The following is a 14,526-nucleotide window of genomic DNA, read 5'->3' on the forward strand; positions in this document are numbered from 1 at the left end:
ATTTTACATATTTCTTTGCCCAAATTTGGGACAACCCTTACCCCCTCCCTTTTTTTCTTTTCTTTTTTCCATTTTCGACGACTCTTTTCTCTGTTGGAGCAACATCTCTTTATCTAGTAACGAAAGGAAGAGACCTTCGCCGGAGCAACCTAACCTCTAGATCTGTCGTCGGATACTCGCCGAAGCTTTGGTAGAGCAAAGAAAACCCTTTAGATATGTCGTCAAAGCCACGAAACCCAGTGAACTGTCACCGGAGTTTTGTCAGAGCAAACCAAATGACCGCCGTTGGAGTTCGCTGGGCTGATCGTCTCCTCTCTCTTATTTACCTATATGCCATTGGATATGTTTAAAAATAATAATAATGGGTCAAAATTGGGTTTTGTCATGGGAGATGCACCTACCCAACATGGGTTTTTCCTCAAAATTTGAGGAAGGAAAAGGGTAAGAGTTGGAGATGCTCTTACTGGTGGTATATACGCACAGAGAGAGAAGCATATCAGTTTCCTTCGTCGTGTGAAAACAACCTATACTTGTACTCCAGTCCTAAACAAGGTATCGCTCATTCAATGGAGTGAGTGATAGAATTAGTAGTATAGCAATTTCCGAAGTGCTCCTCTCCCCATGTTCTGGACCAACCTAGAAACGGATGAATAATTCAACAATTCAGAAATACCGTATAGCCAAATTATGAAATATCTTTTATATATATATATCAAGCGTATTGGTGGAAAAGTATTCCTAAATTTCGGCTGCAATGAAGGACTTCAAGCCCATACCCATATATATATATATATATCAAGCGTATTGGTGGAAAAGTATTCCTAAATTTCGGCTGCAATGAAGGACTTCAAGCCCATACCCATGAATCTTTCTCCTATATATTCTTGTAGTCTTTACTTCTTCTTTTTTCCTTGTTTCGAATGTGTACAAAAAGTGTGGAAGTGCACAAGCAGCCATATTCATTAAAGTGCCGAAGGACGCCCTGATATAAACCAGCAATCACATAGAACATATTACCATATACTATAAGCAATTTCTCAAGTCCTTAATTGCTAATACTTACCATTGTTAAGTGAAAGTTAACTAGACGTCTTATCAGAATGTAGTAATGTACCAAACTTACATTTATTGAGACCATAGTTGTTAAAAACCTACAATACATTGTTTCGTCTCCTTCAGAGAATGATACGTATCCTTTTTTTTATAGAAATCTTACGATACGACCGCGTATCGTACGATTTATACGCGTATTCTAATTTTATACGTATCCTACGATTACTTATTCGAAAAAAGTCGGATTTTATTTCAAGAAGTTGAACCCCAAATGTATTAATTTAAGCCCTTTGATCTAATTATGCCATCTTTCAAACTATTTGATAGAAATTCAACCTCAATGTAAGATTTATATAAAAGAAATAACCATACTTCGATTGTATTTTGCTTAACTTTACTTTTCCTGAAAAAGGGAACATAATGTCATAAGCACGGACTTGAAATTTTGCATTTTAATTTTTTTTAAATGTAAGCTGCATAGTTTGTTGGTGTTATTAAGTGTATCTATTGTTTAATTATATATTAATTATGATTAACGCTATTGAAGCATAAATTAAATTTAGTATTTTCACAACACTCCAATTGACAAAACCCAAATATAATAGATATTATCGAAAAAGATAAATATCTAGTTTTTAGAAACTATAAAATATTTAGCTCTAGAAGCTCTAGAATATCCTTATGAAATATCTAAAGGTTTTTTTTTTTTTTTTTTTTTTTTGTGAGAAGTAGTCATATGTGTAATTTTAGAATTATCTCAAAGTTTATGTTATATGAAAATATCTTTGTACTAGAGTCTTCCATGGAGTAGTACAAATAGGGATGTATTCTAACCATTTTGTATCAAGCCAAAAAAAAGTATGAGTTCAAATGCAATGCAAATACTCTCCTTCCCACTCTTTCTTTAGCAACTACGCAATAAAAACTCCAACTCTTTCAACAAATGTATCTCAAGATACACAATACATATCCCAATTTGAAAACACTGATTGAGACTCGTAAATGGCGTGCCAAAACCAGATGGAGTTCACATAGTTAAATATTAGCATATCATAAAAAAGGAGGATGAGATATACGGTCACCACCGGGCGATACATGCTATGTCTCCCCTTGATGCCCCCAAAAAACTCCTCCCAATTGTTTCTCCATTTGGTTCCAAGTCTTAGTCTACTTGTCTGTCCTGAGAAAAAGAAAAAGTACAGAACTTTGACGCAACTACAAGAAGAAACTTCTAGCCCTTTCGTGCTCATTATTTCAACTTAAAACCTATATACACTTCAAAAAAAGAAAAAAATAAGTAGCATCCTCCGACGTTTTAGTCCATGACTCCAGGCATTCTTAGGGGCTATATTTTCATCCTTACATAATCTATTCATGATGATGTGTCTTCTTTGTGAGTCATTCTTTAGTAGTGGCACAATTTATCAATAAAGAGACAGTGATTGTATATGCCAATGAGGCACATTTAGGTTTCTTTAGTTCCTGAAGTAAACTGGATTCAATTTGTTTGTTATCTTATTTCACACTAACAATACATCATCATTACAAGGGACTACCAACCCAGAAGCCTCTGAAGTTGGAGCGCACATGATACTCATACCTCTGTTGTTACTGTTCCACCTTTCGGTAAGTTGTTGTGACTCCCCCCTTAGGGGCACTCATGCTTCTTTAGTTCCTGAAGTATACTGGATTCAGTTTGTTTGTTCTCTTATTTCACACCAACAATACATCATCGTTACAAAAGGACTACCAACCCAGAAGCCTCTGAAGTTGGAGCACACATGATACTCATACCTTTGTGTTCCACCTTTCGGTAAGTTGCTGTGACTCCCCCCTTGGGGGCACTCATGCTTAGGGGTTGGATGCATGTGGATTTGATGAATTGTAGGAGTGTATGTTCTAATGGAAAGGACTTGCAGGCAACTTGCTGATCTTAATTAATGGATGCAAGAGGAGAGAAATTTCTGAGCGTAAATTTCTGCATGCGTTCTGAATCACTGATGGGATTATAGGTCAAATAATGGCGATAATTCACGAACAGTGGATCTGCACCCTTGATCATATACGACATTGCCAATGGCTTTGCCTAGTAGTCCCATTGATTTTTCAAACTCAGACCTAAAAGTAGTTGGATTTTGTTTTGACCCAACCCAAACAGTCAATATTGTTTCTTTCCCTACCACACGCGCCGGTGTTTACATCCTAAAATATGCCACCCAATAAGAAAATTACATGTGGCACCAAATAGTGTATCACCCAATCAAAACACGTTCGTAATTAAGCTGAGACACAGAAGATCAAAGGGTTTAATGACAATGTTATTTTAGTACTATAATCCAAATGACCACGTTTGGCTATTAAATGATAGGTATTAAGATGAAAATTAAGCACAACCATTTATTAGTTTTTAAAACCATCAAACGGTGTTGTTAGAGTCCTGTTTCATCAAAGAGAAATTAGTTATGCTTGTAGTAAATCATCTGAATAATGTATATCGAAGCACTAATCCATGTTGCACAAAAACAAGAACCCACTACCCAAAAGTTAGCCACGATCAGAATCAACGAATGTGGAAGGAGAAGAGTTTTCTGAGAAGACCAAGTCAAGCAACCGTTCAAAGGCCTTTGCAACCGTTTTTGGAGGGGATGAAGAACGTTTTGAATCAAATTTGAACGAAGACGTGGGCATCAAAAGAAAACGTGAAGAATGCAGGTTAAAGATAGACACATTGTCTATAAATAGAAGAAACAATTGAAGAGAGAAACCCTCGACAAAAAACTCATCATATGACAATCCGTACAACATGGTTGCTCAGAGATCTAAAGTAGTTTAAGACTTAGAGTAATTTAGTTAGTTCAGTATTTTGCAAGTTTGAAGACTTATTTGAATGTAAGCTTACTTTTGATTAAATTCAAGTTATCTTATATATTTTTGTCTTTTTCTTGCCAAAGAGTAGTCGAATATATGCTTGCTTTCGATTCAATTCAAGTGTGTCTATATTTCTGAGTTATTCTTGCCGAAATCTTAAGAGTAATTGTATATAAACTTGCTTTTGATTAAATTCAAAGCTTGCTTATGTTCAATTATCTTTTCTGATTGAAGAGCGTCAATCTATTATTTTATTGATACTTTTAGAAAAATCCTCTTAATTGAAATAATCGAACGGATAACACAATTGCCTGATTAATTTAGCTATTTTGAGTTAATCTGAAAAGGATATATTCTATTCTTTTCTGGCACGCCCGCACAAAATTATTTTGCCAAAGTTGAGCTAATTTAGCCCAAACAACCGGACATGCCCATACCTATTGTGGCAAAGCCATCAAAAATAACAAGCACACTGTTTGGTGTAATGAAAGTGAACCTTTGATTGTTGTGTGAGGGGTTTCTGTCTTCTATACACTTACAAAGGCTTTCGGAACTAGTTGCTGAATCTGTAGATCAGATGGGCGATTTGATTTGATCTCCAAGGAACTCAGTGGCATTGCTTTGCTTCTTGTAAAAGATGAAGTTTACTAGGCGAAGTAAAGGAGCAAGTGCAATTTGTTGTCATAACTCACATGAGCTCATATTGATCATCTCAGCTTTTTTCTCAAGTGAATGGACGAATTCATTTGAAACTCCATCCTAACAAGAGCCTCTTCAATCACCTCTTTCTAGAAAACTATGATCATAAAGCTGAATGTAAGGTTCAATCCAGCAGTCAAAATCTTGCGACTCCCTCACATGGTCAAGAAAAAACCGCAGGACCTTGTAAATCTCATCCCGTCCACTTTGTCTCCTGTCTGCAGTAACAAACACATGAATGTGGTTTTTAATCTCAATCCAACTGCACCCAGGAACCCTCTGCATCCCTTTCTCTCTCATCTCTCGCCTCACCATTGACACACTCTGCCATCTTCCAGCAGCAGAATGCGCATTAGACAGCATCACATAGGAAGAAACATCTCCAGGATCCAAACCCAGTATCTTTCTGGCTGCAAATTCCCCCAGTTCCATATTTAAGTGGATTTGGCAGCCTCCAAGCAATGCTTTCCAAAACCCAATTCCAGGATCAAAAGGCAAATCACGGATAAACCTGTCTGCTTCATTAAGATGTCCAGAGCGAGAAAGTAGGTCAACCAAACAAGCGTAGTGCTCTGGTTTCAGAATGCTAGGGTTCTTGAGTTTTGCTTGATTGAAAAATGAATAAGCCTCATTGATGAGGCCATCATGGGTACACGCCAGTAGTACACCAAGTAGTGTTACACCATTAGGCTCAAGACCCATGTTTTCCATTTTGCGGAAAAAATCTAAGGCTTTTTTTCCTTTTCCGTTTTGTGCATACCCGCATATTAAAGCATTGCAAGAAACTACATTTCTTTCGGGAAGTTTAGTAAAGGCCAAGAGACTATCCTCCATGCTCCCACATTTTGCGTAAAAACTGACAAGAGAGTTGGAAACAAATAGACTAAGGTTACTACCCAAGAACTTGATTGCAGAGGCATGGAAACTTCTGCCCATTCCAAGTACTGCGATATTGGCAGCTGCACTAATAGCACAAGGAAAAGTAGAATGGTTGGGTAAAAACCCTTCTCTCAACATCCCAACAAAAAGATTCACAGCATCCTCGTTACGACCTGTTTGGCTATACCCGCAAATCATTGCATTCCACGAAACAACATTTCTTTCAGGCATCACCTGAAAAAGCCCAACCGCGTCATCAAACCGCTCTTTCTTAAAGTACCCACAAATCAAAGTTGTGTAAGAAACCACGTTTGGCTCATGGGTATCTTCAAAAGCTCTACGAGCTTCCTCAATAGTGCTTAACTTGGCATAGAGGTCCAAAATTGCACTACCCACAAAAACATTCGAGTTAAAGCCCATCTTTTTTGCACAACCATGAAGTTGCATTCCTGAATTGAGGCTTTGCAGAGACGTAGAAGAAGGGATCACAGCGCCAAAAGTGAACTCATTGGGCCTAATATCCAAAGCAAGCATTCTTGAGAAGATACAGATGGCTTCCTTGTGACGGTGGTGTCGAGCAAAGCGGCTAATTGTTGTTGTGGCCGATACTACGTCCCAGACAGACGTTTCGTCGAACACCTGGTGGGCGATGTCCGGTTCAAGAGCAGGGACGCGCTCAAGGCCATGAGCTTTCTTGGTTTCAGTTTGATGGGTGCAGGCCGGAGTGTGAGCTTGTCTTTGAGGGTTGAAAGGGGGTTTGGATTTAAAAGGTCGACATATTCTGGATTTCATTTGTGCACCAAACTAGATACAGTAATCGTTATGGCGGATGTTTATTTATGGATCTGCTCATTCTTCTGGGCTCTAACGAAATCCAAGTTTCCTCAATCAATATCTAACAACCTTTTTCTCGTTATGCATCATAACGGGAAATTAGAAGCCCACACTCATGACAAAACAAAACTCTTCCCTTGGCCCAATGGCTGCAAACGACCCGAGCGGTCAGCAGCTCATGCCTCGGTTGTTAAGGCTTGGCTCGGTTCGATCCGTTTAGTAATCGAGCTCGAGCGGAGTTCAACAATCAAAAGCCTGCTCGCAAAAGCTATGCTCGTTCGTATAGGCTCGATTGGTTTAAAGAGGCTCGGCTTGTTTACGAACGAGTCGAGCTTGAGGTTTCGACTCATTTAGCAAATGAGCCAAACTCGAACACTATAAAGCTTGGCTCTGCTCGTTTGCACCCTGCCGCTAGGGCTGCAAACGAGCCGAATCAAGCCGAGCTTTAGAATTCGTTCATTAAGTTTTTAAGCGAACTCGAGCCGAGCTTGAAAATTTGACAAGTCGAGCTTCCCTAGGTTTGAGTCGAACTCGAACTTGTTCACGAACCGTAATGAGTCAAGTATATTCGATATTTATGCTCCCATTCAGGTTTAGAACTGTAAATAACATTTTTATTTGGTCCATAAAAAAGTTTATACATATTAAAATTATAAAAACATATTGAAATTGAAGTTTATACTATGTACTCCCTGTCTCAATTTATTTGTCGACTTTTTCATCTTTCAAAATATTTGTCCATTAGACTTTTTAATAAACTAAATGTCATTTTTGCCCTTACTTTTTTCAAATAAAAGAACTTTTTAAAAAAGTTAAAAAGGGTAAATGTTGAAAAGTTAAATACTTTTAGGTGTAATTATTATGTTTTCAAAAAAAGTTGGATTCTAAAAAATAGACAAACAAATTGGGACAGATGGATTTAAAAGTTTATATATTCACAATTCACAAGTTATAAAAATTTCGTCATGTACATGTAAAAGTTTATACATATTCAAAATTACATGTGAAATTTAATGAGATAAATACACATACTTCGGATTTGCAAGTCTAATCGAACTGAATACTGTTAAATTCATTTTTTGCTCTTTTACCAAACAAGTCTGAAATTGAGATTCGTATTCGAATTATTTTGTGCTCGAAAGAGCTTTAACCGAGTTGAGGCTCGAATAGTTTACCCCTCGGTTCATATCCAGCCTAGAGTGGGCTGCCGCCCAAACCAGCCCCAGCCCCAGCCCCAGCCCATAACTGGACGTAACGGCTCAGTTAACTTTTCTATATTTCCTCTTCCTTTTCTCCGTCGTCGCCGCCTTCCACTAGAGAGAGAGAGAGAGGGAGAGGGAGACAGAGAGAGAACCAGTAGTAACAGTCATACGACGGCCATGGCAATTGCAGCAACCATCTCTCTCTCCCTCTCCTCCCCCACTCGCCATTCTCTCGCCACTCAGAACTCTTTCCAACCGATCGGTCTCAAGTCAACGGCTACTATTACTCTTCGATACCCTAGCCTTCGGATTTCCGCCTCTTCAATAAGCATGGAAGCACCATCGAAGTCTTCTTTCCTCGATCGGAAAGAAAGTGGGTTCCTTCACTTCGTCAAGTACCACGGCCTCGGTAACGACTTCATCATGGTAAACCCTAAAACCTCAACCTTTTTCGGTTTGGTAGTTGAGGAAAAGAAACTAAAGAGAAAATTTATATACATTCTTATGCTGTTTTTGGTTAAATAGCAATTAGTAATAATAAAAATGAGTGAAACCATTCACTTAAAAGAACGGTTTTCCCCCCAGATTGTTTTGTTATTCGTACGACACGATAATCATATCGGATTTTTGGAGCAAAATGTGTTTGAATACTGGTTGAAGGGGAAAGAAAAAAAAAAAAAAGAGTCTGGCGAAAAACCTTTGTCTTTTCTTTTTATGTTTGGTAGTTGGTGAAATTCAGTAGAAGAAATGAGAAAAAAAATTTATGCAGTTTGATGCTGTTTTGGTTACAAATTTATAATAATCAAATGAATGAAAACGTTCAATAAAAAAATGATTTTTTCGTTTTTCCTCATTTTTTGCTTATATATTCTTACGACACCTAATCAAATCTGTATTCTTGCACTTTTGGAACAAAACAAAATGGGTTTTCATTCCAATTGAAATTTCGATTCAGTTGAAGAAAGATAGAGTAAGCCTATTTCTTAGTAGTTAGTTCTAGCAGATTTCAATTGATTTTGGAAGAAAAAATATTTTCCTATGTGTTTTTCTGACAATTAAGTGTTTAATGTTTACTTTTAGGTTGATAATCGCAATTCGACGGAGCCTAGGATTACTCCGGAGCAAGCGGTGAAGCTATGTGATCGGAACTTTGGGATTGGTGCTGACGGGGTGATCTTTGCTATGCCGGGGATCAATGGCACCGATTATACCATGAGGATTTTCAATTCTGATGGTAGCGAACCTGAGGTACTTTGCTTTTGGAGAATTTTCACTTTCCTTTTTTACGAATCAAATTTGATTTGTAGTTGTTACGAGATTGTCATTCCAGTTGTAAAAAGCGTATAGGAATTAGATAATAAATGAGCAGTTTTGGAATTTCAAGAAGTAACTACCAAATAATGAAGCACTTTGTAGAAAAGAGAGGATAATAAATGAGCAGTTTTGGAATTTCAAGAAGTAACTACCAAATAATGAAGCACTTTTGTAGAAAAGAGTGTGAGAATAACTTTCCTTCACTTGTCTGCGAATCTAATATGTTGTCTTGAAGTTCAATCTGAAATTCCCTGATTGTGCTGTCTTTTGATTACTTAAAGGATCCCTGTTCTGATTTTATGGTATGCTGTTTCTTGTATTGGAATTGAGTTGAATGTATCTGGAAATTGTGCATATGGTTTGCCATATTCTGTCGGCTGCTCATACTACATTTGTGTTTCTTTGATATCCATTGCTGTTTTTGCCTCAGAGTTCGTTATTCTACTTTGACATTGCACTTTTTTGTTTTCACAAGGTTAATATTCTTTTGTTGCTGTAGATGTGTGGTAATGGAGTTCGGTGCTTTGCAAGATTTATTGCTGAGCTTGATAACTTACATGGGAGGCAAAGGTATGGTTATAAGCTTCTCTCTTGCTATATTTTCTTGTTCTCAAACTTTCTTTTGAGAACTCCTTCAAAAAAAAAAAAAAAACTTTCTTTTGTGAACACTGCTAGCTGTTTTCTCATAGTAGTCAAGTTTTTAGGAATTTCCATTCATGGTTTGAAATTAATCTCAATGCCTTGGGAGGTTATAGGGATAACCTTTAAATTCTCTCTCACTGTTTTTTTTTTTTTTTTTGAGAACACAGATTCTCCTTCTCAATGTTTGTGTGGGTATACGATATATCTTGCAACCGAATGCACCCTCTCCAAGAACCCCGCCGGTGACCATCTCCTGGAGGAGCAAGGCCTCCTCCACAAAGTTCATCCTCCAGGAGGAACATGCCTCCTCCACAAGGCTCATCCCCAGGAGGAACATGCCTCCTCCACAAGATTCACCTCCAGGAGGAGCATGCCTCCTCCACAAGCTTCATCTCCGGGAGGAGCATGTCTCCTCCACAAAGTTCACCTCCGGAGGAGCATCCCTCCTCCACAAGGTTAAACCCCAGGAAGGGCATGCCTCCTCCACAAGGTTCACCTCCAGGAGGAGCATGTCTCCTCCACAAAGTTCACCTCCGGAGGAGCATCCCTCCTCCACAAGGTTAAACCCCAGGAAGGGCATGCCTCCTTCACAAGGTTCACCTCCAGGAGGAGCATGCCTCCTCCACAAGGTTCACCTCCTGGAGGAGCAAGGCCTCCTCCACGAACCTTGCCTCCGCCGAAGGAAGCTTCCTCCACGAACTCAGCCCCTGAAGGAGCAAGGTCTCCTCCAAGAACTCTCCACCCATGGAGGAGTGAGGTCACCTCCGGGCACCTCACCTCCTACTTAACATTTTGAGAACTCCACGATTCCACGAATACTTAAAGGCGACTCTATACACCATCCTAGGCCGGGAGCAGAGCCTAGGTACCTCGCTCGGGACCTAAGGAGGAATGTGGCTTGGAGGCTAGAGCAAAGGGTTTGTCAAGGAGGACGAGCTTGCCTCCGGTGAGCTCTAACTTGACCGGTCCTAGAGAGAGAGGGGACATTGACCGCCATCTGACATCTCGGAAAAAGTATCATACCTACCGCCTGGCGCCTCGGAGCTCGTATCATACCTCGCCTGACTCGGTAGATGATACGGGTCTCCATGTATCACCAAAATAGCCTCTGCCGGCTCCTCGGTTACGGGCTCCGATGCCTGACTTGGAACTATAAGAGGAAAGGAGGCCAACCTCCACTCTATCCACCAATGGGGAGGAGCCTTACACCTGGCTCTCCCCCATCTCCAAGGCTCATATAAAAGACAAGCATTCAAGACACAACTAACACACATCTACTCTCCACTGCCATCCCTCTCTCTCTCTAAGTTCGCCCCGAGCTCTCTCCTCTTCCACCTCCGGTGGTTCCCGAGCACCATTGTAGCAACCGCCATATACCCGGAGGGCGACCTCAGGTACTCTTCCCACTCCTACCTCCCACAGTTTGTTATGGTGGTTGAATAGATTTGAATTCTGTAGTTTAGAATGCAGTGTTTATAATTTGTTTTTCGGTTTTCAACATCCTATTATGAATTTATCATGTATATCTACTGTTAAAAAAAGAAAACAAACACAAACAGCATTTATGAGAATCACTTGTGTGTTAATGTTGATCTAGTTTTCATTTCATTAACATAAAAACTTTGTTAACTTGTAATTTAAAATGAAAGTTCTTTCCTGAATCCTTTACCTTTTCTTAGCCCTCTATCTTATCCTAGAACATTTCTGGTGTGGATGGAAGGCAGCTTGTGTTTCTTATTGATAGGTCTCCCTACAACCATTGCTTCTAACTTTCTACCTACAATTTCCGGGTGGAAATGATTCTTTCTGTAAATGATCTAACTAGCAGAAAGGCATTTTTTTCCAACTGAAAAAAGGCCCTGCGTTAGTGATATTCATCCTGCCATAAGTACTTATATCTTCTTCCATGATCTTATTTGTAGAGAGTCTAATGCATGTAAAGTGATTTTCCCCGTGAAATTTTGCAGTTTCACCATAAATACCGGGGCTGGCCTGATTGTTCCTGAAATTCAAGATGACAAGAAGGTATTTTTTCCCTAATCTAGGAATAACAACTTTTATGTGCATTCTCTCTTATAACTAGCTAAGAATTAAAAGATTCTGTAATTATCCTAATGTCCTTTTTTATTGTGCTATGGAAAACTTCGGAAAACTGTAAATAATGTATTAAACCCTTGCTTGATACTATTACATTAGTAAAGCCTAATTGCCAATACACGTGCAAGTATGTATTAATTACAGTTTTTATGCCATTTTTATATAGCAAATACGGTTGCACCTCTCAATTGTTGTAGCGCCAAACTATCCTGTCATGATGCTCAATTGTACTGCCTCACTCATATGGGTCCCCTGACTCCTGTTGGCTGACTTTTCTAGCATTATTGAACATCATAACTCATCTAATCTCTGCTCCCTGTTGTTCCATATGTCAATGATTCGATGTCGTCCTGAATGCGCCTGGAAAAATGTCTGTGGTTAACCTGGAAACTTCTTTCCATCATAGCAAACCAGTTCTATCCTGTGTAACTATTTAAGTTTTTTACGTTATGATATGTAATCTCTATTTAAGGTTAGAGTTGACATGGGGGAACCAACACTGAAAGCGTCCAATGTCCCTACGAAGCTACCTGCAAATGAAGGACAATCTGTCATAAAATCAGAGCTTACTGTAGATGGAGTAACCTGGAATGTGACTTGTGTTAGCATGGGAAACCCTCATTGTGTCACATTCGGTCCGAAAGGAAGTGAGGTACATACTTCAATTGTCATTCGTTTTACTGTTATGTATGTTAAAATTTACTCTGCCTTCTTTGATATGGGCAATGCTTACACCATTGTCTGCAACATCCTTTTAGATATAATGGAGAACTAATGATTTGTTCATTTGTTCTTGATATGCTTAAGGAACATGTCTTATATCATTAGGGATTATATTAGAGCCAATTCAATGGGATAAACTCCTTTTCCTTTATACTTCTGTGTTAAGACGTATACGTAGTAGTTTGGTTTTTTGATGACATACTTGTCTAGCTATTTGATTTATTCAATTCTAAGTCAGTTCTCTGACTTGGCAATTAGCTATTGTGTTTCTTGCTCTGCTTTTTGGCGGCATCTCGCATAGGGTAGTAGTGAAAGAACTTTTCCGATCACTGTGGGAAAACATTGACAAATTGCATATGTACCTCAGCCATAAATTTTAATGTAGCTTCATACCTTTCTTATTATCTTTTCATGTTGCTGATTCCTAGTTCTATCTTCTGCTGCTTCTTAAAACAGAATTTGCAGGTTGATGAATTAAATTTACCTCAAATTGGTCCAAAATTTGAGCATCACGAGATGTTCCCAGCCCGAACTAACACAGGTCAGTTTGTTTGTCTATCATTGCATGTTGTTTTGCATCTGATAGCTGTTCCAGAGCATGAAATTTGAGTCAGTTAGTATATGACAGCCCAAGCCTTTATGGTACTATCCCCAACTTTGTTACTAAATGTTTTCCAAGTGCAGTTTTGTTTCACTAATCTCTCTATCATGAATTTGCAGAGTTTGTGCAAGTCTTCTCCCGTTCACACCTAAAAATGCGTGTTTGGGAGCGTGGAGCAGGTTAGTTACTTGAGAACAATGACATGTGTGTCATTGGTACTGCTTGTAAATATTTTACCACGTATTGAAGATCATGCATGGATCAACAATATCCTAGAAGCTGTCAATCTCCCTATGTCCAAATTTCGTTATTACTGACATCGTTATTATGGAAGGCAAATCTCGTTTAAGTGGGTTAACCTTAAAGCTTATTGGTGGTGGTTGTAGGAGCAACACTAGCCTGTGGAACTGGAGCTTGTGCCGTGGTGGTTGCTGCAGTTCTTGAGGGTTATGCCGGGAGGGTAAGTTTAGGATGCCATGGTTTACTATGTCAAAACAGTAGCTTGGACTTCATTCTTCGTTGTTCTTGGTAAATGAGAACTCATTCAAAAAGCCTTGTGTTAGTTTGTGAGAGCTAAAGATTCTAGAGGGATTCTGCCAGTGCTGGCAGATTTGCATAATGAAAGGACTTCATTTGCTTGAAAGAGAATGAATTGGTTTCTTCTATTTGTATTACAACTTACAGCAATTATTTTTGGGCAAGTTCTCTTGGAGACCCTGTTCTTTGGATTTTGAAGAGAGGATATTTTCTTCTGTTTTTCATGGCCCCCTCTGCTGATCACCCAACTCTATAATCTGGCAGTGCCTTAGTTTTTATGAATGATGGATCTGCACCCTCATGCTGGAAAAAAATACCAAAAAAGAATGATGGCATTTCCTTTGCTTGAGTCTTGACATATAGGTTCTGTTTCTTCTTTCCTTGTATTTGCACTCATTGCTGCTTGTCTCTCTCCCTCTCTCTCAAACAGAGTTGTACTGTTGATTTACCTGGAGGGCCGTTAGAGATCGAATGGAGTGAAGAAGACAACCATGTGTATATGACCGGCCCTGCTGAGGCTGTGTTCTATGGATCGGTGCCCCTTTGATATTCTTGTCGACTTACTTCACGTGGGCTGAGATTGAGCTTGATATACTCGCCTGTATTTTGTAGAAATGAAGCTCGAGTATGTTATTCTAGCTTTTTGGAAAGCTGAAGCGGCTCTGCCTTACGTTTGTATTTGCCTAGCTGGAAATTCTTGGGTCATTACAGTTGTTGTTTCTAGGTTGCAACCAGGTTATCTCGTAATGGTAGTGTTTTCCATCTTTTTTTTCTGTGTGTTTCCTTTCTCTCTGTGTTTAATTTTGTATGGTTTTCGTTGGAGAATTACTCGAGTGAAGTGCGCAAAAGTATTTATCCTGATTTGTACTTTGTTTTGATAAATATTGATATGACATCCTTTTGGGGTCCTAATAAACTAAAGTTATGGCGTCCAATTTTATTTTGATCGGCAAAAGATAATAGGGCATCCAAATTGGCTGATAGGGGAGCTTTTGGACATTCCATCAATGTGCTTTTCTAAGCCTTTTCGTTGGAAAGAAAAGCATTTCATATTGAGATATTCTTCCGGTGCACCAA

At 39.0% G+C, this 14,526-nt stretch overlaps 2 protein-coding genes and 1 long non-coding RNA gene across 3 annotated transcripts; 1 reads left to right on the forward strand and 2 right to left on the reverse strand.

Moving 5' to 3' along the window:
• Positions 1–465: 465 nt before the first annotated feature.
• LOC131326335 (uncharacterized) lies at positions 466–3,239 on the reverse strand. Its single transcript, XR_009199979.1, has 3 exons — positions 2,861–3,239; positions 2,130–2,673; positions 466–636 (listed from the first exon to the last, which is right to left on the reverse strand). It is a non-coding gene; the product is annotated as an uncharacterized LOC131326335 (long non-coding RNA).
• Positions 3,240–4,404: 1,165 nt separating this feature from the next.
• On the reverse strand, positions 4,405–6,495 carry LOC131326336 (pentatricopeptide repeat-containing protein At5g42450, mitochondrial). The gene has a single exon (XM_058359086.1). The coding sequence runs from the start codon at positions 6,289–6,291 to the stop codon at positions 4,696–4,698; it is 1,596 nt and encodes a 531-aa protein (XP_058215069.1). The 5' UTR covers positions 6,292–6,495; the 3' UTR covers positions 4,405–4,695.
• Positions 6,496–7,459: 964 nt separating this feature from the next.
• On the forward strand, positions 7,460–14,384 carry LOC131326337 (diaminopimelate epimerase, chloroplastic). Its single transcript, XM_058359087.1, has 9 exons — positions 7,460–7,961; positions 8,616–8,783; positions 9,349–9,419; positions 11,459–11,516; positions 12,061–12,240; positions 12,768–12,852; positions 13,032–13,091; positions 13,299–13,372; positions 13,880–14,384. Exons 1-9 carry the CDS (start codon positions 7,713–7,715, stop codon positions 13,994–13,996), a joined length of 1,062 nt encoding a protein of 353 aa, XP_058215070.1. The 5' UTR covers positions 7,460–7,712; the 3' UTR covers positions 13,997–14,384.
• Positions 14,385–14,526: the final 142 nt, after the last annotated feature.

This window comes from Rhododendron vialii, chromosome 5a (genome assembly GCF_030253575.1).
Source record: "Rhododendron vialii isolate Sample 1 chromosome 5a, ASM3025357v1".
NCBI lineage: Eukaryota > Viridiplantae > Streptophyta > Magnoliopsida > Ericales > Ericaceae > Rhododendron > Rhododendron vialii.